Consider the following 23,030-nt stretch of genomic DNA (forward strand, 5'->3'; position numbering starts at 1 on the left):
ATTGATGACGTTTTCTTGTCACTCTTAACTAGGCCAGATGGATCTTAGTTATTCAGATTCTGAAGTTGTCAAACTAATTAAATGGATGGGATCAACCTAGTTAGTGCGAGTATTGAATTGGTTTAATAGTTATAAAGTTTTAAGTTTAATTAGTGAGAACAGTTTATTGTCCTGGTCTTATTAATTTGAGTTGATCAATTTTAAGTAATTAAAGTTAGTTTATTTTTTTGTGATCCATTATTAGTTAGGATCATAACGTGAGTTTATGAGGTAGTTTTAACCAAATTGGTCATACTTTTAATTTTTTTTTTAGGGAAAAAGAAGAATTTTCATTAAATTAAATGCTGAATACAAGAAGGAATCGAACTTAACCAGTATAAAGGACTTAACCAAATTGGTCATATTGTTTACTTATGTTACAACTTACAAGTTCAACTTCCACTTAAAGCGGCCTATTGCTCTTTTTATTTGAGTCGAGTCAGCTATGAGAGGTGGTCATTTGCGGGTTAGGGTCACAAGACGGTGTTTACTCAATACACACCTCGGATAGTAGCTGCGATTTTCTCTCGTCACTCAAAAAAAAAAATTGAGAGATTAAAATTGATACATTATCTATATTCATAGAAGGAAAGCATGAGCACTACTTTTCCCTTTGCTTCAAGGAAAAACTCGCAATTATTACTTGAAAATGCATTCTAAGTAAAATTAGCCTATTTTGTGTCCCTAATCAACAATTGACTATCAATTGACAATTTTTTTAAAAAAAAATCAAACTTAAAATCTTAAAATTACTATACTAATTGTCCAAACAACACATACTAGTGAAACAAACACAACTAAACAAATTAACATATATTCTCATCATTTTGTAGGTAGTAGGATCGTAATTAACGTGACGATAAAAACGGGATAAAGATGATACAGTGACTTCATAAAGCAGACAAATAATCTAAGGTTCTAAGCTGTTTCGAATTGCGACATATTGAATCGGATCGAATCTAGCCTTTTAACGTTAAATAATATTGCGGATCGTACAAAATATAAGCTGTTTAAAGTTGTGAGACGATGTGGATATCTGGCGAGCTTATGATATTTTAAGATTTTAAGATATTAGTATGCAAAAATGAAATTGGGTCATCTAATATTAAAAATAGAAAATAAAAAATTCAATTGGCTCTCTGAACAAGTCAAATTGGTATAACTAGATTAGAAGTCTCCAATGTCCGATTCTTAAGTTTAACGTGACAGCTAAAATCTTAAAATGTAATATATTTTTTTTTCAAAAATTTCAAATTTTAAAAAATAATAAAAATAGAAATCAAACCCCCTTCCATCCTTCGTCTCTGGCCGGGAAACAATTTGAAATATTAAAATAAAAATTGTAATTTTAATTGCCATATCACTGCTTAATCGGGTGGACCTGTCACTTTTGGTTCATGTTATAATCCTATATCCTACAACGCATCTATTGAGATTTTGACCCCCTTTTGAAAGATGTCACTACATGTCATCTAAGCACAATGTGTTTGACTTATAATCCTATATATATAATTCATATAACAATAATTACCAAAATAACTCTGTCCTATCAATATGAAAAATCACATAAAAATAACCAATAGGGAAAAAAATGTGTTCTTCATCAATGGCGATCATGAAATTAGTCTTTACATCAAACTTCTTCCAATTATAGTTAGGATTAAATCATATATATTATTCCAAGAACCTGTGATAAATGTTTTATTATATCTTACACGTTAAAATTAACTTTATTACGTTTCAAACATCTCACAATATCTAATATTAAAACTATTTTCACCAACCAAATAGTAATACGTAATATATATTTTTTAAAAATAATTTAATGTACAATTTTCAGATATATACGTTAAATTAAATCATGGTATTTCGTATTCGGCAGTAAATGAAAATTATGAAATGTTCGATTAAGTCGAGAGAATTGTTCCAATCCAATGTGGTGCATTATTTTGCAATTATATTATGCTGTCAAAAAGGGTATAGAACCAATCAAGCAACCTAGAATTCTTCTCCTAATTAAACATCTCACATATGTTATTGATCATTATTGATGAAACTAATTTAATTGAGAATTGGTATTTATACTTTCATGTGCATTTGTAAAATTTAAAAAAAAAATTATAAAACAAAGTTGGTATTATTATTATTATTATTATTATTATTATTATTATTATTATTATTATTATTATTATTATTATTATTATTATTATTATTATTATCTAAAAACATAATAAGTCTCAATCAAAGTTATATCCCTCATTTTTGTCCATGTTTTTAATGCTAATCATTTTGTACTTTGTGCTTTTAGAGTTGTACTATATAATTTTTTGGACAAAAATACCCATACCGTAATAACTTATGTTACCTTTTCCATTATTGTTACCATGCACATGCATCCACCATATATTTTCTTAAATATTTTTAATGATAATAATATTTGTAGACATTATATATTGAATTATTATAACAAATAAATTTGAATTCATATAGATTTTAATTAGTAGGGATTTGTTAGTTATTTTAAAAAATATAAATATTGAGCATATATTTTTGCACATCGCGCATAGAAATTATTATTATAAGTGTCATAAACACTCTCCTTTTACTTACATTTCTTAGTATTTTTTATTTTTTATTGCTACTCATTATTTTATTGAGCCCATTTTGTCACTTGTTTAATGATTGAGTGTGCTTAGATGACTTGACAAGAAATTAAAGTGATGTTTTGAAACAAACACTGTCACATTTTTATCAAGTTTCAAAGTCATTGCAGCACAAGAATATGGTTGGAAAACAAAAGTGAGGCATTTAAAAAAAAAAAAAAAATTGGACGTGTCGAGATGAACTATGAACGTGTTGGATAATTGATGAGCAAATATAATCAATTGAAGACAAGCTGAGTTACGATTGTGGCTAGTGGTAATAGGCTTCTGGAACCATCCACAAGACCACAACTACAACTACTGAAGATTACATGTAGAGTTAGTAGTTCCAAATATTCATGTGCTCGATATTTTCAACCACAGTCTCGTTGTGCCTATGTCAAATGGCCCTAATATGAAATTTACGATATTTTGACTTATTTCTTATATTCCCCTTCGATCTCTCTTTTATTATTCTTCATTTTTCCTTCATTTTTTACTTTAAATTATCAACAATTTAATTATTTTATATTACAGTATATTTATTGTATATCTTCAATTCCCAAATTTACAATTTGGATTATATTATTCTCAAATATCAATACATAAGTTTTCTTTCTCTTCATCCCTCTTATTTAATTTACATTTATGGTTCCCTCTACCTCTCCTATTTTGTGTATCTATTGTACAAGGATGAGTAGCTAAGTATTTTAAGGCAAAAAAAGATAAGTTTGTGCATAATTGCAACCAAAATTTAATCGCATCCCGCAAGGAAGAGATGAACATATTTTTAATATAATATATATAGTTTAGCACATAGATGTCATGTCATGTTTAAAACTCAATTGGGCAACACATAAGTTATTTTAAATCGATTATGTGATAATATTTTGAGTTTTTTTTTTTTTTTTTTTTTTTTTTTTTTTTTTTTAGTTTAATGGTCTAATTGTTATTTAGATAAAAGTTGAAGGTCTTATTTGATATTTTTTTCTTTAAAAAAAAAAACAATCGCCTATCGTGATAAATAACCTTCTTCCACTTATCAAGATGGAGACAATTCTTCTTCGTCTAGCTAGTTGCATAGTACATAACAATTTTTAAAATTGATAAAAAAAAAAAAATGAGATAGCGTATGACATGATGTATGCAACAATTTTTTAAACTGATAGAAAAATGAGATAGCGTATGACATGATGTTTAACTACAATAGGAGGTAATAAAATGAACATAATTGTATTTTTAAAAAAAAGTTTAGGTGTACCTTTTTCAATTCGATAGTTTAATTGCATCTCTTTATGAAATTTCAATGGCTCATTTAATCTTATCCCAAAAATATATCTAAAATTAAAAATCACTTATTATTGCACCAAAAAAAAAAAAAAAAAAAAAAAAAAAAGAGAGAGAGAGAAAAAAACCACAACAATATTTGCTATATATTTATATAATATGATAGAAAAGTACCGTTTTGCATATTTTATGATTTTAGTTGTATTGTTTTGCAAAACAAACTCTACTCACATAATCACCAACTGGGTTGTAAATAATTAATTTGACACGACAAAACTTATCAGCCAAGAAACAAATCTATAATACGAATTTACTCAAGTCCGACACTCGTACTAATAATAAAAAAATTATAAATAATGTTTACATTATTTTACGTGATAATATTATATCCTTAATAAAGTTGTACTATCTAATTTGATACCAATATAAATGAGACAACATACACTTTCATTGAATTCTCTACACCTTGAGGGAGCAATTATAATAGTATTGTGAATTCTGTAATTTCCCTCATTATTTTAGAATTACTTCATAACATTTATTACCTAAAATTGTATTATTGTATAAATTTTTTGGTAGTTAATTATCATACAAACTATTTTTATAACATATACCAAATCATGATATAGTAACCAATTTATGTGTAATGAGTTTTTTTTTTTTTTTTTTTTTTTTGGTTAATATAAATATTTAATTGTAATTTTTTAATAAATATTTTAATTGTAGGTCGGTGACTCCCTTGTTCTCTAGCTTCTCGGAGCCTGCGTTTCAACCCGACGTTGAAGACTGCAACTGCGATTCCAGATTGAGATTTCCTGCAATGAGTGAGTGAGTGACGGAGAATCTTCCCAAGTGAGTGAAGGAAATGGGCGCACTTTGCGGCGGCGGCGGCGGCGGCGGCGGCGGCGGCAACCGCGATACGTGGGATCGATTCTCCGACCGGTGTTTTCGCCTCTTCCCCTGCGTCTCCGATCCCGGTAACTAAATTAATCGGTTCTCTCTATAGCTACACGTGATTTTACACGCGCAGTGCGTGTGTTTGAGCTCGTAGTCTGTTGAATTTGAAGTTTGAAACATTTTTTTTGGGTCTTAGCTCGGAGAGCTACGCTGGGATTGAAAGTAGCGTTGGTTATGCTGCACGTGGTCTACGCCGGTGTTCTATTTATTATTAACAAAGAGTTGGTTGAGAAAACGCGACAAGAGCCATGGTAATGATGGTGTATTTGACTCTGTTCTGAGTTTTTGATCTTTTTGGTTAGTTGGGGTTTAATTTGGCTGAGAATTGCTTTCTTTGCACGGCATAAATATATATGAAATTATAGGTACTGAGATTTATGTTTAGCTACTGAAGGGAATTGCTAATTTTCTAGGTGCTGAGGATTGACTGGTAACTAACTCTATGGTAATAGCAATGTGTTTTGTTGATAATATTGGATTTATAAATGCATTTAGTGAGTGAAGTCTCAATACCATTACATCCAATTTAGTATTTTCGCTAGCTTTAACTAGAGAGATCATGATTCTTACTCGAGAGTGAAGTCTCAACCCTTCTGGTCTTTTGGTTGTGTAGTGTCAGACTGATATTTTAACATTTTGATTATTGTTGGGGGAAATTTAATGGAATGAAGCCAATGGATGAAGCAAAATGTATTTTGTGGACTATTGGTAATTTGGTATGGATATTAATTTCTTCTAATTTCTGCTGATAAAATTGAAAATAACCTTCCTATTGTTAATTGATTTTTTTCTGATAGGTATACAGCGATGTATTTATTGTTGTTTATTGTTACACTGGCTCAGTATTTCATCACTTCTGGCTCCTCTCCTGGGTAATTTTTTTTTTCTTTTCTTTTTTGTTTTATATCCATCATTATTGCATTTCATTACGCTTGGTTTGGAGTGCCCATAGTATAGAAAGGTTTCTATTCTGAGGACAACTTTAACCTCATTTCCCTTTTCTTTTGGAAAAATATAGGTATGTTCTTGATGCAATGAGGGCTGTGAATGAGGAAGGTGCCTTGTCTAATAGGATGTCAGTGGCCTCAAAGTAAGAGAACTATCCTTCTGATTGTGTATACATGTATGTAAAGAAAAAGACATTTAATGAATTTGGGAAGAATTCTGTTATCTTATATGATTACGTAAAGTGTTACAAGGCCAGAAAGCTTCTTCAATAATCAGCTAATAATTATTGATTTTTTATGCTGCTTATCTTGATGTTGAATGATCAAGCAAAGGCAACCTGCTTCAAGCAAAAATGGCAGTGTAGTTATTACAATTGATCAGAGCAAGGTGGGCAGAGATCTTTTAGATAGTAATGCGACATCTTGGACAAAGCTTGTGATGGATATGTACCCCCATGGAACATCTGTTAGGTCGGTGAGTGGTTTAATCATTATGGTTATGTTTTTCTTATTGTTCCTTACCCATTGTCAATGCTCTGCAACTATCTTATTGGCTCTACATCAAAATCCTTCAATTTTCATGACTAATTTATTCCTGGTGTTTTTCAGAACTGTGACATGCACTCACTGTAATGCCCTGCAGGTAGAGTGTCTTTCTATTTTATTTTATTTTATTTTATCTTTTGTGTGTTTGAAAATGGCCGTTCACTTCAGTGCACTATAATTATGATTGTACTTTTCACATTATTAGGAAATTAATTACAGTTCAAGCAATACAATCCTATTCACGTTTCTTCCCTTGGAAAATTTATGCAGCCCCCGCGAACTAAACACTGTCAGGACTGTGACAAATGTGTTCTCCAGTTTGATCATCATTGTGTTTGGCTTGGGACATGTATAGGGCAGGGTAATCACTGCAAATTTTGGTAAGTGTACATTATTCTATGTGATGCAGACCTACAGTATGTCTGCTGAATCGAACATCTTTCTGCTAATTCTTTTAAAAATAATTTTCTATACTTCATTTGCCCACATATGGAAAGTTTGTGAACACCCTTTATTTATTATTTTATACTAGGTGGTACATTAGTGAGGAAACCGCCTTGTGCATTTGGACTGGCATCTTATACATTCAATACCTCAAGTCTAATATATCAAAGCCCTGGTATGTATCTGTCGTTGACATTTTTGTCTTGATACATCTTTCACTTTTTTCCTCGTTTCTGGTCTATTTACGACTCAAAGATAACTTTGTCTTAATCCCATCATATATTTCCTTGGCCCTTGATATAGAACTTAATGGTAAAAGGAGGATTCTTGTAATATCTCAAATCCATGATATTCATGGGTTATTATATTCTATAGTTTTATGTTTCTATGTTAAATATGAGACAGTTGTGAAATATTCATTATTTCACGAAATGATAAACCATATTTGTGATGCCTTGAAATGACTAGCTCAATTTAAACATCCAATTAACATTATTTAATGGAGCATTTTTTCCTCAAATTTCAGGTGGATATACACATTTGTGATATTGTTGTTAGCTGTTTTATTCGTATGCCTCGTGTTTTTGCTTCTCCTCCTACTTTTCCATAGGTGAGTATTTTCTTCACTTTTAGTATTTATCAGAGCAGTAGGAGCCCACCATTTAGATCTATGGTTCTTCTGTGCTGTAATAACCTATAATATACTGAACTGAATTTTTATCTTGAACAGCTACCTTGTTTTGACAAACCAGACCACCTACGAGCTTGTAAGGAGGCGACGCATCCAATATTTAAGGTCAGTTTCCATTTTGCTTCCTAATGATATGATATCGCACAAATGCTTTGCTAAAAGGTTGAGCTCACTGTACAAGTCTCCCACGTCATTCAGGGACCAAGATATAGAGATAGATGCACACACAAGACAACTTTTGAAACTGGTTCCAAAGTTTCAAAACTCTCAACACTCAGCCAATGGATTAACTGAAATGACTTTGAATGCTTTGCTATCAAAAGATTGATCAATAGTAGTTACTGCAAACACGTCAAGATAGGTTACCAAATGAAAAATGATGAATGATTCTAAAACACAGATTGATATGCAATGCAGGGGGATTCCTGAAAGAGTGTTTCCATTTAGCAAAGGAGCATGCAGAAACTTGTACGACTTTTGCTGCGCTCCAAGCAACATATACAGGATGGAGCCACTACCAACAGCGCGGGAAATTGAAGAGAAGTCAAGACCCTATACATGCTTCGATATCTTGTCTTGTCGCTGCTGTTGTTAATAGCTCTGCCCATCTACCCCCCTCCCTTGTTACAAAATGTTCCCCTCAGATGTACTTTTGTTATTTGTCTCACCCCCTCACCCGCCACACACCTTATGATTCAAATATGCTTGTGTATTTCCCTGTCTGTATTTGTCACACAATTCTTTGGAGAAATGATAAACTGATTGCTTCCTTTGCTTTAGCACTCTCGTTGCAAGATCATACTAAATTACTGTCAAAGTCTTTTGCCAAAGCTTTCTCTAGTACAGATATCCTTTACTTAAAATGGCTCATCCACAACTTGTTATTGCTATATATATATATATATATATATATATATATATATATATATATATATATATATATATATATATATATATATATATATATATATATATATAGTGATTTGTTCAAATCATTGATCATAACTATTTATTAGGATTTATTAATGGTTAAAAAATTTAGTAAAAAAGAAAAATGAAATTAATTTTATAATTATTGTAAATTTTTAAATTTGTAAAATTGATCCGCATATTTTCCTCTTAATTTTTTGCCTTTTTTGCCATCTGAACTGTTGATCTACTGAATGAATGGATCAGTCTTTTTTTTAGAGCAATACGCATATACATTTATAATAAATTTATTATGAATAATATATTATTATTATTAGCAGCAGTGTAGTCGTGTGCAACAGTTTGCACAATCAATCTTAGTTGTGTTGCTCCCTACCTAGTGCCCAAGGCTTCAAGTTGCACACTAGGTGTGACCAATGGGGAAACAAGCAAACCTTAATTCAAACCTCCTAACGTGACAATGGTTAGTCTTCCCTTAAAATAACCCATTATTATATTTTATTATGGTAAAAATCTCACCATAATACCATCGTTAACAATCCTATTAATTCAAAAACCAGCATCCGTCCGTCCTAATACTCTTCTACTCATCTATGCCCATATAATCAGCGTTCAAACGATGAACCAATGTAGTGTGTTTCCCTACCGCAGAAAACTTATGTTTACAGTTACAACAGATACTGGATAAGTCCTTCACATTATCCACTAGGTGAAGCTTGAAAAAGACATTGCACTTCATCTTACAATATGATGCTTCAGAATCACAGTTCCACTCAAGCAAGAGAAACATTGATAATACATGACCGATGACGAAGCCGCCATTGGAAACTCCAAACCCCTCCTCCCCAGTAGTTTCCTTCTCCATAACCAATGCTCCAAAGCTTCCTTTCCCACACCACAGTTCATAGGTAGTAGTAGTAGATGACAGTATAAGCTACGACGACGAGGTCAGAATATCAGCAGCCATCATTAGCAAAAGTTGCAGTCTGCAAGTTCGATCATCATTCTGTGGTGTCTAGCGTTTGCTCTTGTCGTCTTTCACGCTCTTGTCGTCCTTGTCACTCATGTGAGGCGTATATTGGCTTGTAGAAGACGGTGAATACCCAGGTGCACTGGGAGAGTAACCTGCGCTTGGACTGGAGACGAGCAAAAGCAGAGTTTACATGCAGGAGTAAAATAAAGTTGAACATATTCCAACTCATTGAAACTACGCCTTACATACCTGTACGGAGGAGAACTAGGGCTGTAGTCCGGACTTGCAGCAGAGTTGTATGGGCTGAAATATCATAGAAACAAAAATTAGATCTAGTCTTCATACAACCATGTTACACTAGTGTTACCATCTCCTGCGTATTTCTTTTCATGTACTCCAAACAATTAAAATAGATGTGGAAATTACCTGCTTGGACTATATGTTGGGCTTGAAGGTGAATAATTTGGAGATGTCGGTGAGTATGATGGTGATGTAGGACTGCAACACAAGTCATATTAGCTAAATTGGAAAAGCAAAATGACATTTGACATGAATTGTGAAGCATACTATATTACCAACTTCCCCCATAAATCAATTAGCTCTATTATCCAATCCGTCAGTTATTTAATAATTTTTTTTAAAAAAATAATAATAAAACCAGTAAACATGGATTAGTCAATCTCTTAAACAAAAGTTGATCTCTATGTCTTCTACAATCTAAATATATTGAGGAAACATTCAAATTACCTGTAACTTGGGGAAGAAGGGCTGTAAGGACTAGAAGGAGAAATCTTGGGACTGGTAGGCGAGTACGCAATTGATGGACTGTATCTCGCTGAAGGATTGTAGCTCGGTGAGGTGGGACTATATGATGGGGATGTTGGGCTGTAGCTCGGTGATGTGGGACTGTACCCAGGAGAGGTGGGACTGTACGCTGGTGATGTTGGACTGTAGGATGGTGATGTTGGACTATATGAAGGTGACGTTGGGCTATATGATGGTGAGGTTGGGCTGTAAGATGGAGAGGTGGGGCTGTAGGACGGTGATGTTGGGCTGTAAGATGGAGATGTTGGGCTATAGGCAGGAGAGGTTGGGCTGTATGCAGGAGAGGTTGGGCTGTAACTAGGAGATGTAGGGCTGTAACTTGGTGACGTAGGACTGTAGCTTGGAGAAGTGGGTGAATATGACGGACTGGTTGGAGAATATGCAGGACTAGTGGGGCTGTAACCAGGGGAACTAGGACTATAGGTGGGTGAAGTGGGGCTGTATCCTGGGGAAGTGGGGCTGTACCCGGGGGATGTGGGGCTGTATCCTGGAGACGTGGGGCTGTATCCAGGTGAAGATGGACTGTATCCAGGCGATGATGGACTATATCCAGGGGATGAAGTGGGTGAGAAAGCCATTCCAGTAACATAAGGAGAAAACTGAGCATCCGAAGAGGGTGACATCCGGAGATTAGGGCTCAGCATTGGAGACATAAGACCATCATGATGGTAGGGGGTTCCACTGATTGGAGAACGAGCAGGTGTCATGCCAAATTCAAGACCACCGTCCATGTAACTAGGCAGTGGGATTTCTATAGCTTGTTTCAACATCTCCTCATTGAGGTACAAAGCACAGTCACCGGTGCCTATTGGTGCAAGCTGACCCAACATAATGTTTTCAGTAACACCCCTCAAATAATCTGCTTCAGCGTACACAGCAGCATCAAGAAGAATGTCTACAGTTTCTTCAAATGAGCATCTCATCATGGGCCCAGTATCATTGCGATTGATTCCATGACGAGTAATTGCCATCAAATGACCACGATAGGTCATGGTGTCACACAAAATGGCTAAATGTCTATAATTCACATAAGAACCATCAAAAGATATGACGGCACGCAATTCATCGAGCAATGACTTGCGAACTGCTTCAATTCCAAGAATCTCAATCACTTCTATCAAGTGATTACTTGTGGTTCTCTTAGCATCAACATCTTCATGACACATAACAGCTAGAAGGTTCACACCCTCTGTGTCCAACATCCATTCAGTCTCCGCTTTAAACCCTTCATTCATATCAAACTTTTGTACTTTTGTATTCTTAATGAACACTTTGTTTATGTCAGGGATGCCGCGGAGAGCCATCTCAGTTAACATGTTACTCTCTATCTTCTTGAGGAAAACATCATCCTCAGCAGATTCATCAGTCAGTTCACCCTTGGGAGCTTCATCATTCATGATGCGAATACGAAGAATCAGTTTCTCAGCATTATCATCATTAAAGATGCAGGTCAGGTCATCATCAAATTCAAGGTTGACCTTTTCTGCAATATCAGCCATGCTAAGCTTCTTGTCTACCATCATTTCACGATTCAACTCAATGCGAAGCAACCAAGGAGAGATCTTATCAGGGTCAATATCTTCATCTGGCATTTCATAATAGGACTTAACAAACTCAACATCTTCCGGAATGAGTGTGCTCATAGGATCTGGATCATACCACACTTCTGTAGCTTGTGTTACACTCCTCAAGGTGGTATACTCCAGAGCACACTGCACAGTTTTAGCTCTTTCTTTTGTTTTAGCCACTTCTGGCTTCAAGTACACAGAAAGCGATGGGGTTTTAATTTTCTTTGCCACATTAATGATCTCCCTCAACCTTGGTACACCTAAAGTAACATTCTTGGCACTGACACCAGCATAATGGAATGTATTAAGAGTCATTTGTGTGGCAGGCTCACCTATGGACTGTGCAGCAACACAACCAATCATTTCTCCAGGTGCTACAAGTGATTGTAAAAAGCGGGATTCGATTTCCCCTATAACCCAATCAAAAGCTTCCCTAGTAAGCCTGTACTCCTTTAGAACCCTTTTACTGGCCAAGGCACTACGAAGCAAAATATTGAAGAAAAGTGTAGCATTTTTTTGAGCTTCTATGCTGAGATAGTCATCACCATGAACAACCTTAAGCCTTTCCTGTAACTTGTCAACAGCTTCCACAATCTCCATAGGATGCATGTCAGATGGCCTTCGGAAGTCAATCCTAAAAGTCTTTTGAGCATTTAAGACCATCCTCTGAATGTTAACAGGGAGTGGCCAACTGTTATCACCATTAACAGCAATCTCTGTTCCAAGTTGCAATCTATCAGATTCAAGCTTCTGAACCTCAGCATCAAAGACGCTGCGGATCTCCCGTATTGTTCTCAAATCATCAATAGCATCTGGGATCATGTAATTTGGATTCCAGTTTGGATCATCAATCTCATATTTGTACATGTTCTCAAAAGTTGATTTCTTCACTTTCAAGGACTCAAGCTTTTGTGATTCAATCCAAACTGCATCCATACCATCTTCCCCATAAAGAAACTGTATAACATCTCCTAAAGAGTTCCTCACAGTACCATCATATTTGACCATGATATCTTCCATGGCCTTTACAAGTCGCCTCTGGATGTATCCAGTCTCAGAAGTTTTCACAGCAGTATCAATCAGACCTTCTCTACCTCCCATAGCATGGAAAAAGAACTCCTGTGGAGTCAGTCCTCGTAAATAAGAGTTCTCGACAAAGCCACGACTTTCTGGACCATTGTCATCCTTGGTAAAATGAGGCAGCGTCCTTCCTATGAACCCAAAGGGAATTCGCTTCCCTTCAACGTTCTGCTGCCCCACACAGGCAGTCATTTGTGAAATGTTGATAAAACTTCCTTTTGATCCAGCAGTAACCATAGCTTTAAGATTATTGCTCTCTGCTAAACTCTTCTCAGCAAAAGTTCCAGCATCATCACGAGCCTTATTCAAAACCTGAATGAATATACACACAGAAGATCTCAGATTTTAAGAGCAACCAGCTACAGAAAGATTAGTATTAAAAAGGAGGAAAACAACATCCAATGTTTGTGGCTGGAGTACCTGATTTACTCTATTCTCAAATGTTTCAGCCATCGTTCGACCAGGTTCAGCCTCTAACTGTTTATCTTGATAAACATCGATAAGTTCTTTGACTTTGTTCTTTGCATCTGAGATAGTTATATTGATATTTTCCATGGTTCTAGAATCAGCAATTGTATCCCCTATTCCAATACTAAAACCTTGTTGCAAGAGCCAATAGTTAACCAGCCACTGAGTATGTCCCAAAAATTTGCGAGCTGCATCAGGTCCTACCTCTTCCCTGTGTGCAGAAGTAAATGGTCAGTTATCAGAAATATCAAATGATATGACACGATTCCTGTATTTACCAAAACTCCATAATCAACTTAAGTGCAAGTATTTTGTTAAATAGAACAAATTAAAGATCAGTCTTGATGTTTTATGCAGCACAAGATGATAATCATCAAGAAGAATGAATGAAAATTTTAATATTCCTTTTTCAGTACAACAAAAGTGCAAGGATAATCTGTACAATGGACTCATCAAATCTGTACAAGTCACACGACCAAAAAGGCACTAACAAACAGATATCTGATGAAGATTCATACCAGATAACATGTATTAGACCTCCACTGGATGTCCCAAGACTCTTCTTGCAAAGAGTTCCAGAAAGCAACTCCCCTTTTTCTATTCTAACTTGAGTGTCCCCCGGAGTAATGTACCCTGTTTCTGCATCTGAATGCCAAGCAGAATATCTCAAGAGATTTATCTGTTTTGGTATGATAAGATTAAAAACTTGTTTCCCTGTCCAAAGTGGCCTGGGTTTCAAAATTGCTGGAGCAGGAACCTTTCCATCAAAATCCTCCCACCACATCAATATGTTCATAAAAACATCCTGCAGACAATGAGAAAAGCTCTCTGCTATGATAAAATAAAATTCAAATTTTTTAAAAAAATAATTAAAATTCCCATGGGTTTAAGAAATTAAAGCAATAACTTTTGGCCATTACCTTCTCAATGAAAGTGTCTCTTTTAGTAACTTTGCGACAACCTAGAAGAGTGTCCTGGACAATTCCCATAACAGGTCGATTTGCCTGGGGCGACACAATGCACTTGGGGACCATCATGAGTTCCAGTACTTCCGCTCTAGTTTCAAATGACTGCGGAACATGCATGTTCATCTCATCACCATCAAAATCAGCATTGTAAGGTGAGGTGACAGACAAATTCAAACGAAAAGTTGAGTATGGCATGATTTTTATCCTATGTCCCATTATAGACATCTTATGCAGACTAGGTTGCCGGTTGAACAGAACAAAATCTCCATCATTCAAGTGCCGCTCCACCTGAATCAATTTCATAAGGTTAAGTGCAGTCCAAACTCCAAAAAAAAAAAAAAAAAAAGAGCAAGCCTCGTATATCTATAGTTAATTAGTTATCAAGGTCTGTAACACAAGGAAGTTCACCTTATATCCAAGCTCAAGGTGTTGATCACTGCTCTTCTTCAAGTAACGGAGATCAAGCCTTTGTCCGTCATCTCTGATTATATACTTGGCCCCAGTTTTACCAGGTGGGGGATGAGGACCATATTCAACAAGTTCCTTCAACCTGTTTAAGGAACAGTTATAATGATCAAGTAAGCATACTGCTATTGTCTTCCAGAGTAAGGAGAGATGACTTCTTAGAAAATTTACAACAAACCTCTCAATGTTATACGGTGTCACAGTTTCTGGATAAGTGAGATTCAGAGCAATACTCCATGGGACTCCCAATTGATCAATGTTAATAGTTGGATCAGGAGTGATCACAGTCCGAGCAGAAAAATCCACACGTTTACCCATCAAGTTACCTCTGATTCGACCCTCTTTTGCTTTTAATCTGCTACATATTGATTTGATAGGTCTACCAGATCTTTGAGTAGCCTGAATAGCAAAACAGGTAATTCAATCACTTAAAAAACAATACAGTTTGAAGATGTTTGAAAAATCATAAATCAGTCATACCCTTGGTTGACCAGGAAGTTCATTATCAAAATAAGTAGCAATATGAAACTGCAATAACTGTGCAAACTCAGATATGATGTGTGCAGGCGCCCCATTCCGTTCCTGCCTCTTTAAGTTCTCATTATGCCGAATAACCATAGCTAGCTGATGAGTCAAATCATCCTACACCAATATTAAGGAATCAATACCCACCCACAATCCAAAAAATCTATTCCATTGGTGTGAACACAGACCAATGTAAAAATGAAGCAAAAGGCAAGCAAGGAACTACTAGTGGCAATTTCCAAATCTGGTCCAGAAATCATTAAAAACATCAATGGTAAATGCTTACCTCACTCCGGGATGATGTATCCATCATTACAGAAGGCCTAACTGGTGGCGGGGGTATGGGAAGTACTTGAAGAATCATCCAGTCTGGACGAGCATATTTGGGGTTCAGCCCTAACAATTGACAGTCTTCATCACTTATCCGCTTCAGAATGCTGAGAACCTGTTGGGCGTTTCCAATATTGATAAGAAATTTAGAATCAACCATAAAAGCCGCAAGAGGTCCTCAAACACAAAAGGCTTTTATTTTCAGTGAGGCTTACCTTTTCTGCAGTAAGTTGTTGTTTCCGTTCAACTGGCTCAGGCATCTGTTCCGGATCATCATTCTTCTTCTTTTGGAGTTTATATTCAGCAACCATTTTCATACCATCTATGCTAATTTTGGGCTGTTGAGCTCCACAACCACCCTTAGGCTTCTTTACAGGTTCTTCAGAATCTTGCCCTTGTAAATTTATTTCGTCCCCTCCTTCACATTTCGTTTTGTTTTTGCATGCATCCAAAATCTTTTTTAGCTTGTTCTTAGGATTTCGTATCCTCATTGCTTGTTTGAATTTGGGTTCGTCCTGCAAATAGGACCATCATTAATATTAATCTTAAATACACCTATCAGCGACACAAACCTGATATTATTGATGTCATCAATTTACAAGATCATTGTATGACATTCTAGGCTTAACCACATATTTCGCAGGATCATCTTCATTAATATCTAAATAAAGAAGCTTTGGAACTCAAGCTAATTAGCATCATTCATTTTCGAGTCTCATAGCCGCATGCCTAAAATTTCTATGAGTGATCTTGAGAGCATCAATCCTCTCTGATCTAAACCCTAACTCCAGGTATACTTCCCACCCGAAAAGCGGGGTAATGTTTGTTCAGAAAACTTACTCATAGTTAGTGGGTGCAAAAATATTTAGCAGGTATAGGTTAAAGAAGTTTTGGAACTCAAGCTAATTAGCAATCCTTCATTTTCGAGTCTCATTGGGGCATGCTTAAAATTTCTATGAGTGATCTTGAGAGCATCAAATCCTCTCTGATCTAAACCCTAACTCCAGGTATACTTCCCACCTGGAAAGCCTGGTAATGTTTGTTCAGTTAACTTACTCTCATAGTTAGTGGGTGAAAAAATATTTAGCTGGCTATAATGGTTCTCTTTACATCATACTGCAATTCTCATGAGATCAGTAAAATGCATGTCTTGAAGACATCAAATAACTTTGGAGGCCACCAAAGTACCTCATCTGCTAGTATTTTGGAGCAATTGAAGCAGACGCAACGAAGAATACTAAGCACAGTTTTCATGAATCCAATATGAAACATTGGCTTAGCAAGCTCGAGGTGACCAAAGTGCCCAGGGCACTCCGCCATGTTTGCCATACAAGTCTCGCACTTGAGCTTCCGGTCAATGGTCCCAAGCCTCTGGTCGCTCAGACCACCGGGCTTCGGCTTTCCTCTCTCCGTCGTCTCACTGTGCTCAATATGCACCACTGACATTTGCCGCTGCAAAACAATTCGAAAGTAACAAACAATGAATTTGGAATCCGAGTTTAGAGCTAACAGAAACAGTGAAGAAAACTGCCGCGAACTCGTGGAAATTCAGAGAAGTGGAATTACGATTTCATCGGGGCTCAGTATGCCGAACTGGACCAGCCGGACCTTGGCGACCTCCGCCGGCGAGAACGGAAAGCGCAAATCCATGGCGGCCAATTAACAGCGCCAATCGAATTCTAGATTCTAGGGTTGATCTGTTCTCTGCATAAAAATCAAAGAAATGAATACTGTTTTCCTCAAATTCTCTCTGCGTTCGATTCGTGTATATATATATAGCTTTGGTCAATTGTTATTTCGGTGAAATCAGTCGATCTTTGCTCTCTGCTCTCTCCTCTCAATAGAGAAGAAGGGTTCGACCAAAGTGATTTCTGAGCTTCGAGGGGCCTTATATAGCAGTAGGGCCGACAAGGGTTTCTGATTATCTGAGCGTTAAATCTGACCCCTGTATTTTGTAATAATTGCAAAACCAACCCGTATCTCTATTCTTTAACCCTTAAACCCCAAGAAGTCAAGCCCCCATCCTTGACACGCCACGTGTCCACTCCATACAAGCTTTGTGCAATTGTGCTAAAACATACTCCGTAAGATTTATTTTTGGGATCATCACTCTACTAGTCTTGCTTCTTTTTCCAAGCTAATTTGTCACATGTTGATTTTAATTTTCTTAATAAGTTTCTATAATCCAACTTATTGATGATGTCAAACTCAAGTGTTTTTACAAAAAAAAAGTTATAACTAGTATTGAAAAAACATTATATTTTCTTAGATTTACATGACAAGACTGTCAGTGTCATGTCACATATATAGGTAATAAGATGTTGAACTTAATCCTTTATACCTTTGCTTAACATATGACAATATCAACATCTATGAAATTTTACAAGGATTATGGTGTTGTTTGGTAATATAATTATCTTATTAGCTAATCAATATGAATATTTGATTAATTAGCTTTTTTGTAACAACTTACTCCAAAACGCTAAAATTCAAAAAAAAAAAAATGTTTAAAACAGCTTTTTCGATCAACTTTTTGAAGAAAAAAAAAAACCATTTTTCATGTAATCATTATCAACCAATTTATCAAACATCTTTCTACAATTAGCTAATGCTATCAGCTAGTCAAAATCACTAACCCAATTAACTACAACTATTTACCAAACACCCTCCATAACTCTTTGATCATATAATTATTGCTTTGGCTTGAGCTACCCAACCTATTCTATTTTTTTTCTTAGTTGCATTTGTTATTGTTTTTTCTTTTAGATGATATTGTTAGTACTACAAATTATATCGGATGATGCTCCATTATTAGAGACAAGTTGTTCTCATTGTGATAGTGATGTTTTGAACTCTGGTACACCGGTTATTACTACGAAAAAAGATTTTATTTTCTCATAAATATTAATAACATTCTCCGAAAGCTTACTTGTCATCAGTTTCTCAACATATATTCTAATTTCTTCTCCACTACCACGACCCAAAATATCAAGATCCTGCGCACCAGCTATTTCAGTTGCAAATCTAACACACCTCTTAGAATAACATGGCCGGCCGTATCAGATCAAAGATTAAAGTCATATCATCAGTCAAAATCATGTCCACATTTTGACAAATTGACACACCTCTTAGAATAACATGGCCGGCCGTATCAGATCAAAGATTAAAGTCATATCATCAGTCAAAATCATGTCCACATTTTGACAAATTGACACGTGCCAGATAACGTGCCAGATAATCACATTTTGAGAAGATAATGTAAGAGTGATTAGGAAAGAGAAAGTAGGAAGTGGAGGAAAAAAGGAAAAAAAATAATAACAAAATTGAAATTTAAAAAAAAATAAAAATAAAAAAATGAAGCGTCAGGCGCGCTATTTGACGTGTCACGCATGGCATCCTGCTTTTTCTTTTTCTTTTTTTTTTTTTGTTTTCTGTCATTCACCCCAAATTTGCAGGACAAATAACTTCTCAATTAATCTTGCAAATAACTTTTCAATTAACCTCAACCCACATCTATAAATAACCCTGCTCAAGTTATTTCTTCTTACATTAACCCCATATTATGCTCTATTGTGGTTGCTCTTATACACAAAAAAGAACACAAAACCAAAAGAAAGCAGCATAAAGTGAAGTATTTTGAGAACTCAGGAAACTGGTGTTAGCATTATAGAATTGCAACCTGTTGCAATAATTTTTGTTTTTTTTGGCATATCAGTTTGTAGTTTGTATTTTTTGGCATATCAGTTTGTAGTTTGTACATTAGAGATAGGTAGAAAAAAATACAAATAAGTATTTCGGTATTTTATTACAATAGTCCATAGCAGTATTAAACGTGTGCAAATTTTTTTTTTTTGGATTCTCTCTATAAAAATCGGGAACTCTTTCAGCTTGTTCAGCTTCTTCAGGATTTTTGGGATTCTCCCTGTAAAAATCTGGAACTCTTTCAGCTTCTTCACGGGATATGACCAGGGGCTCTAGCTTCGGATCCTTCAAGTATTTAAAACAGATTTTGTGAATTCAATGATTTGAGAGCAACCATACTCCATAAGACCCATCCTGTTCTGCAATTGTTTCGGTACATCAGATAATTGCCAATAGATATTTTGGTATTTCTTTTTGTTTTGTTGAGCTTCATTGTTTTTCTTTGTAATCGTTTTGGCTAACGACTTTCTATCTTGTAATTTAATGATGGGATGACTAAGAAAGTAAGCAAGGCAAAAATCTAACAAGAAAATTTAAAAAGAACACGTAGAAACTTGCGGATGCTTGAATTACTAGATTATAGAGAGGTTGTTTACAAATGAACGGCATGAGGGTTATTTATACTCATTCCCCCTCCTTAATGGATGGTGGAGATCCACTAGATCATATGGCTAAGAATCCATATCTAAAACCCTCCATAAATTTCTACACGGTTCTATAAGGTTCTAGAATATTTCATACATCCCTATAACTACTAGTGTTATATACATGATTTTAGAAAATTCTATAAATTATAGAAAGCTATGGGAAAGTCCAAGATATGTCTAGAAGGATGTAGGAAACCTCATAAATGTATAGTAAAGTGCCCCGCGTAACATTAAGCAACGAAAAATTCTATTCACACCATATATTTTGTTATTTGCACCACATATTTAATAGGTCTAATAGCTTTATAGGTGGTGTAAATAGAAAGTCCATCATCATTAAATGTATTAATATTTATTATTCAATTTTTTTAGCCATCAAAATATTAATTTTTTTTTTTAAAAGAAGGCGACTGGCTGCCTTCTCACCAGAGAAGGCATCCCAGTTAAAAAATAAAAATAAAAAAATTCTGTCACCTTCTCCGGTGAGAAGGCGACGGACTGCTTTCTCAGCAGAGAAAGCGACGTTTCGTTGGTTTTTTTTTTTTTTAAATATTTTAATTAATTAAATATTAAATAAATAAATTATTAATTGCAAATTTGACAAGGTGGTGCAAATAGCAAAATGTACTTCATTTGGCTATTTATACCACATATTAATTATTAAAAGTTTTCGCTTTTTACAATTTCAAGATGTCTTTTGGTCAAAGGGTGGTGCAAATAGCAACACCCTTAGGCAACTCTTTTTTTTTTTTTTGATATTTTTCCATATAGCAGGCGTGTGCTAACAGGTTTAATAAGGTGTAATCATTCATTTTATTGAAAAGTCCTATCCTAATTTGTTTATTTAATATGTATGGTTCTATTTGACAAAACTTATTTAGGAGCTTATAGTTTTTTTTAAACTACTAAGCTTTGTTTGGTAATGTTTCCAAAATAAACTAGTAGTTTAAAATAAGTGCTTATTTTGAAACGTTACCATAGATAGGGTTTCAAAAATAAGCTAGTAGCTTCCTTTTTGTTTTTTTTTTTTTTTTTTCCTATCTTTATCCTTATTATTTTAAATAAATGACATTATTTACCTTTCCCAATTAGAACTCTTTTTGCATTTTCTATTCTCCTATATTTTTATTCAAAAATAAGCTAGTAGCTTCCTAACATTTTGTTTTGTTTTATATATTTTTAAATACATGTTCTTACTTTATATTTTATTAAAATATATTGGTTTTATTATTTTATATTTATTAGGTACATCACCCTGGAATAATTTTTTTTTTTTTTAAACAAGCATTTTGAGATGAAGAAGATTTGCAACAATATTGCTACTTCATTATGAGATGCTAGATCATGATTATGCTAATAGTTTCATTTCAAAATTTTAAATTTTAATATGTAAACAAACCTATTTAAATTTTATGAAAATATCATTTTTAGTCTTTTTATATTTATCAACTTATCAAAAAGATAATTTAACCAAACACTTTTAAGCACAGCTTTTCAGTTTTCAGCTTCTCACTTATAACTTTTCAACTTTCAGCTACATCAGCTACAGTTAAGTTTGTCAAACATAGTCTATAATTAATCTCATTGGTCTATAAATTATTTACTTTATTTTTCTCCAAGTTAAGTGTAATTATGATTTCGTCTCTTCGTTTCCTGCGTTGATGTTGCATTTGTTTAACAACTTAATACGTTTTGAATTTTGGCCGTTATGTGATGATAATTTTCACCGTATACAGCCTACTCTGTTTGTATATATGCACACAATTGAAAAAAAAAAAAAAAAAAAACACATTCACATTTACCACTGCTTTAGTTCTGTCTAACCTAAGTATCTTGAAGCTATTCAATGGCTAGTCTCTTCATCCTTGCTTCCCAACTATACTCACCCTTGAATGCACTAATAAAGTCATTTGTGTCCGATTGGTATGCTTGCTTGTATGAGGTATATATGAAAGCAAGAAACAAAAGGAGTATTTAGAAGAGAGCGTTTGTTCCATGATTGAGAGGTATGTAAATATACACATAAATTTTTTCATGTAATTTCTTTTTGGATTGTTTATGTCATATGCTATTTTAAATATTTTGAAATATAAATTTAGGGTACTTTCATACGTGCTCATATCTCAAAGTAACATATTCAGAAATAGTCTAACTTTAAGAAAGAAAATGTGTGGAGGCTTTGTTTAAAGTAACAAAGAAAAATAGAATTTGTTAGCAAGAAATCAAGAAACGAATGCATCGAGATCAACATATCATCTTCATATTTTTTCGGCGAACACCAAACAAAAACCTTAAGAAATTAATTCTACGGCTCAACAGCCTAACTTATTTTATGTAATTAATTGATAGGTCTACCTAATCTTTGAGTAGCCTGCAAAACAAGTATTTCAATCACTTGAAAAATAATAGATCAGTCATACCCTTGCAAGAACCATTAAGGAATTGACAGTCATCATCATTTATCCGCTTCAGCTGAGAACCTGTTGCAAGAACCTTTTAAGGAAATTGTATAGAATTGGAACCTGACAACAATTTTTTATTATCCCTAACTAAATCATCAAATCAGTTCGTAATATTTACATTAGAGATAGGTTTTATCACAATTCACAAGTCTAAACGTGTACAAAACTTTCTGTGATTACTACATTCTCCCTAAGTAAATCGCCTTTTCTTGGCAGGATTCTGTTGGAAATTTATATAGCATCGGATCCTTTAAGGATTCTTTGTATTGAATTTTTAACAACACATAACTGTCAAGCTGGCAATAGTTATTATATTAGTTATTAGTTATTATATTAGTAAAAAATTCAGATATACAAAATTAAAAAAAAAAAAATACTAAATCTAAGGTTGCTGCCTTCATCATATATTTCGAAAGACCAGTTACTTTGGAGCACTTAAATTCTGTAAGGACCACCCTGTCATTCGATTATTCCTATAATGCACCTTTTGAATTTTGAATCCAAGACTTGGTGTTTGTTGCCTTCATCAAGTAG

General features: G+C 34.5%; 2 protein-coding genes across 4 annotated transcripts; one reads left to right on the forward strand and one right to left on the reverse strand.

The window, feature by feature from the left end:
• The first annotated feature begins 4,689 nt into the window (after window positions 1–4,689).
• Window positions 4,690–8,333, forward strand: LOC109177661 (protein S-acyltransferase 10-like). 3 transcript variants are annotated; one of them, XM_019327083.1, is made up of 12 exons: window positions 4,691–4,860; window positions 4,900–4,945; window positions 5,062–5,176; window positions 5,723–5,797; window positions 5,944–6,015; window positions 6,206–6,343; window positions 6,482–6,515; window positions 6,689–6,798; window positions 6,951–7,037; window positions 7,389–7,472; window positions 7,593–7,658; window positions 7,971–8,333. In XM_019327083.1, the coding sequence occupies exons 1-12, from the start codon at window positions 4,834–4,836 to the stop codon at window positions 8,146–8,148; spliced, it is 1,032 nt and encodes a 343-aa protein (XP_019182628.1). In that variant the 5' UTR covers window positions 4,691–4,833; the 3' UTR covers window positions 8,149–8,333. The 3 variants fall into 3 exon arrangements, with proteins under 3 accessions (XP_019182630.1, XP_019182628.1, XP_019182629.1); XM_019327084.1 differs by having other exon boundaries at window positions 4,691–4,857; XM_019327085.1 differs by lacking the exon at window positions 7,389–7,472 and having other exon boundaries at window positions 4,690–4,860.
• Window positions 8,334–9,075: 742 nt separating this feature from the next.
• LOC109177654 (DNA-directed RNA polymerase II subunit 1) lies at window positions 9,076–17,562 on the reverse strand. The gene is made up of 14 exons (XM_019327068.1): window positions 17,252–17,562; window positions 16,874–17,137; window positions 15,901–16,200; window positions 15,642–15,800; window positions 15,311–15,472; window positions 15,009–15,229; window positions 14,774–14,915; window positions 14,318–14,653; window positions 13,916–14,202; window positions 13,350–13,608; window positions 10,204–13,241; window positions 9,883–9,954; window positions 9,706–9,759; window positions 9,076–9,619 (listed from the first exon to the last, which is right to left on the reverse strand). The coding sequence occupies exons 1-14, from the start codon at window positions 17,333–17,335 to the stop codon at window positions 9,499–9,501; spliced, it is 5,499 nt and encodes a 1,832-aa protein (XP_019182613.1). The 5' UTR covers window positions 17,336–17,562; the 3' UTR covers window positions 9,076–9,498.
• Between the last annotated feature and the right edge of the window lie 5,468 nt (window positions 17,563–23,030).

This window comes from Ipomoea nil, unplaced genomic scaffold (genome assembly GCF_001879475.1).
Source record: "Ipomoea nil cultivar Tokyo-kokei standard unplaced genomic scaffold, Asagao_1.1 scaffold0805, whole genome shotgun sequence".
Lineage (NCBI taxonomy): Eukaryota > Viridiplantae > Streptophyta > Magnoliopsida > Solanales > Convolvulaceae > Ipomoea > Ipomoea nil.

What these genes read in the sequence shown, in the direction of transcription:
- LOC109177661 (XM_019327083.1), top strand. Translation starts at nt 4,834, where the DNA reads ATGGGCGCACTTTGCGGCGGCGGCGGC. An exon ending in CTCCTCCTACTTTTCCATAG is followed by an intron (nt 7,473 to 7,592) that starts GTGAGTATTTTC and finishes TATCTTGAACAG; the next exon opens with CTACCTTGTTTTGACAAACC. An exon ending in CGACGCATCCAATATTTAAG is followed by an intron (nt 7,659 to 7,970) that starts GTCAGTTTCCAT and finishes TATGCAATGCAG; the next exon opens with GGGGATTCCTGAAAGAGTGT.
- LOC109177654 (XM_019327068.1), bottom strand. Translation starts at nt 17,335, where the DNA reads ATGGATTTGCGCTTTCCGTTCTCGCCGGCGGAGGTCGCCAAGGTCCGG. An exon ending in AACAACTTACTGCAGAAAAG is followed by an intron (nt 15,801 to 15,900) that starts GTAAGCCTCACT and finishes AACGCCCAACAG; the next exon opens with GTTCTCAGCATTCTGAAGCG. An exon ending in ATACATCATCCCGGAGTGAG is followed by an intron (nt 15,473 to 15,641) that starts GTAAGCATTTAC and finishes ATATTGGTGTAG; the next exon opens with GATGATTTGACTCATCAGCT.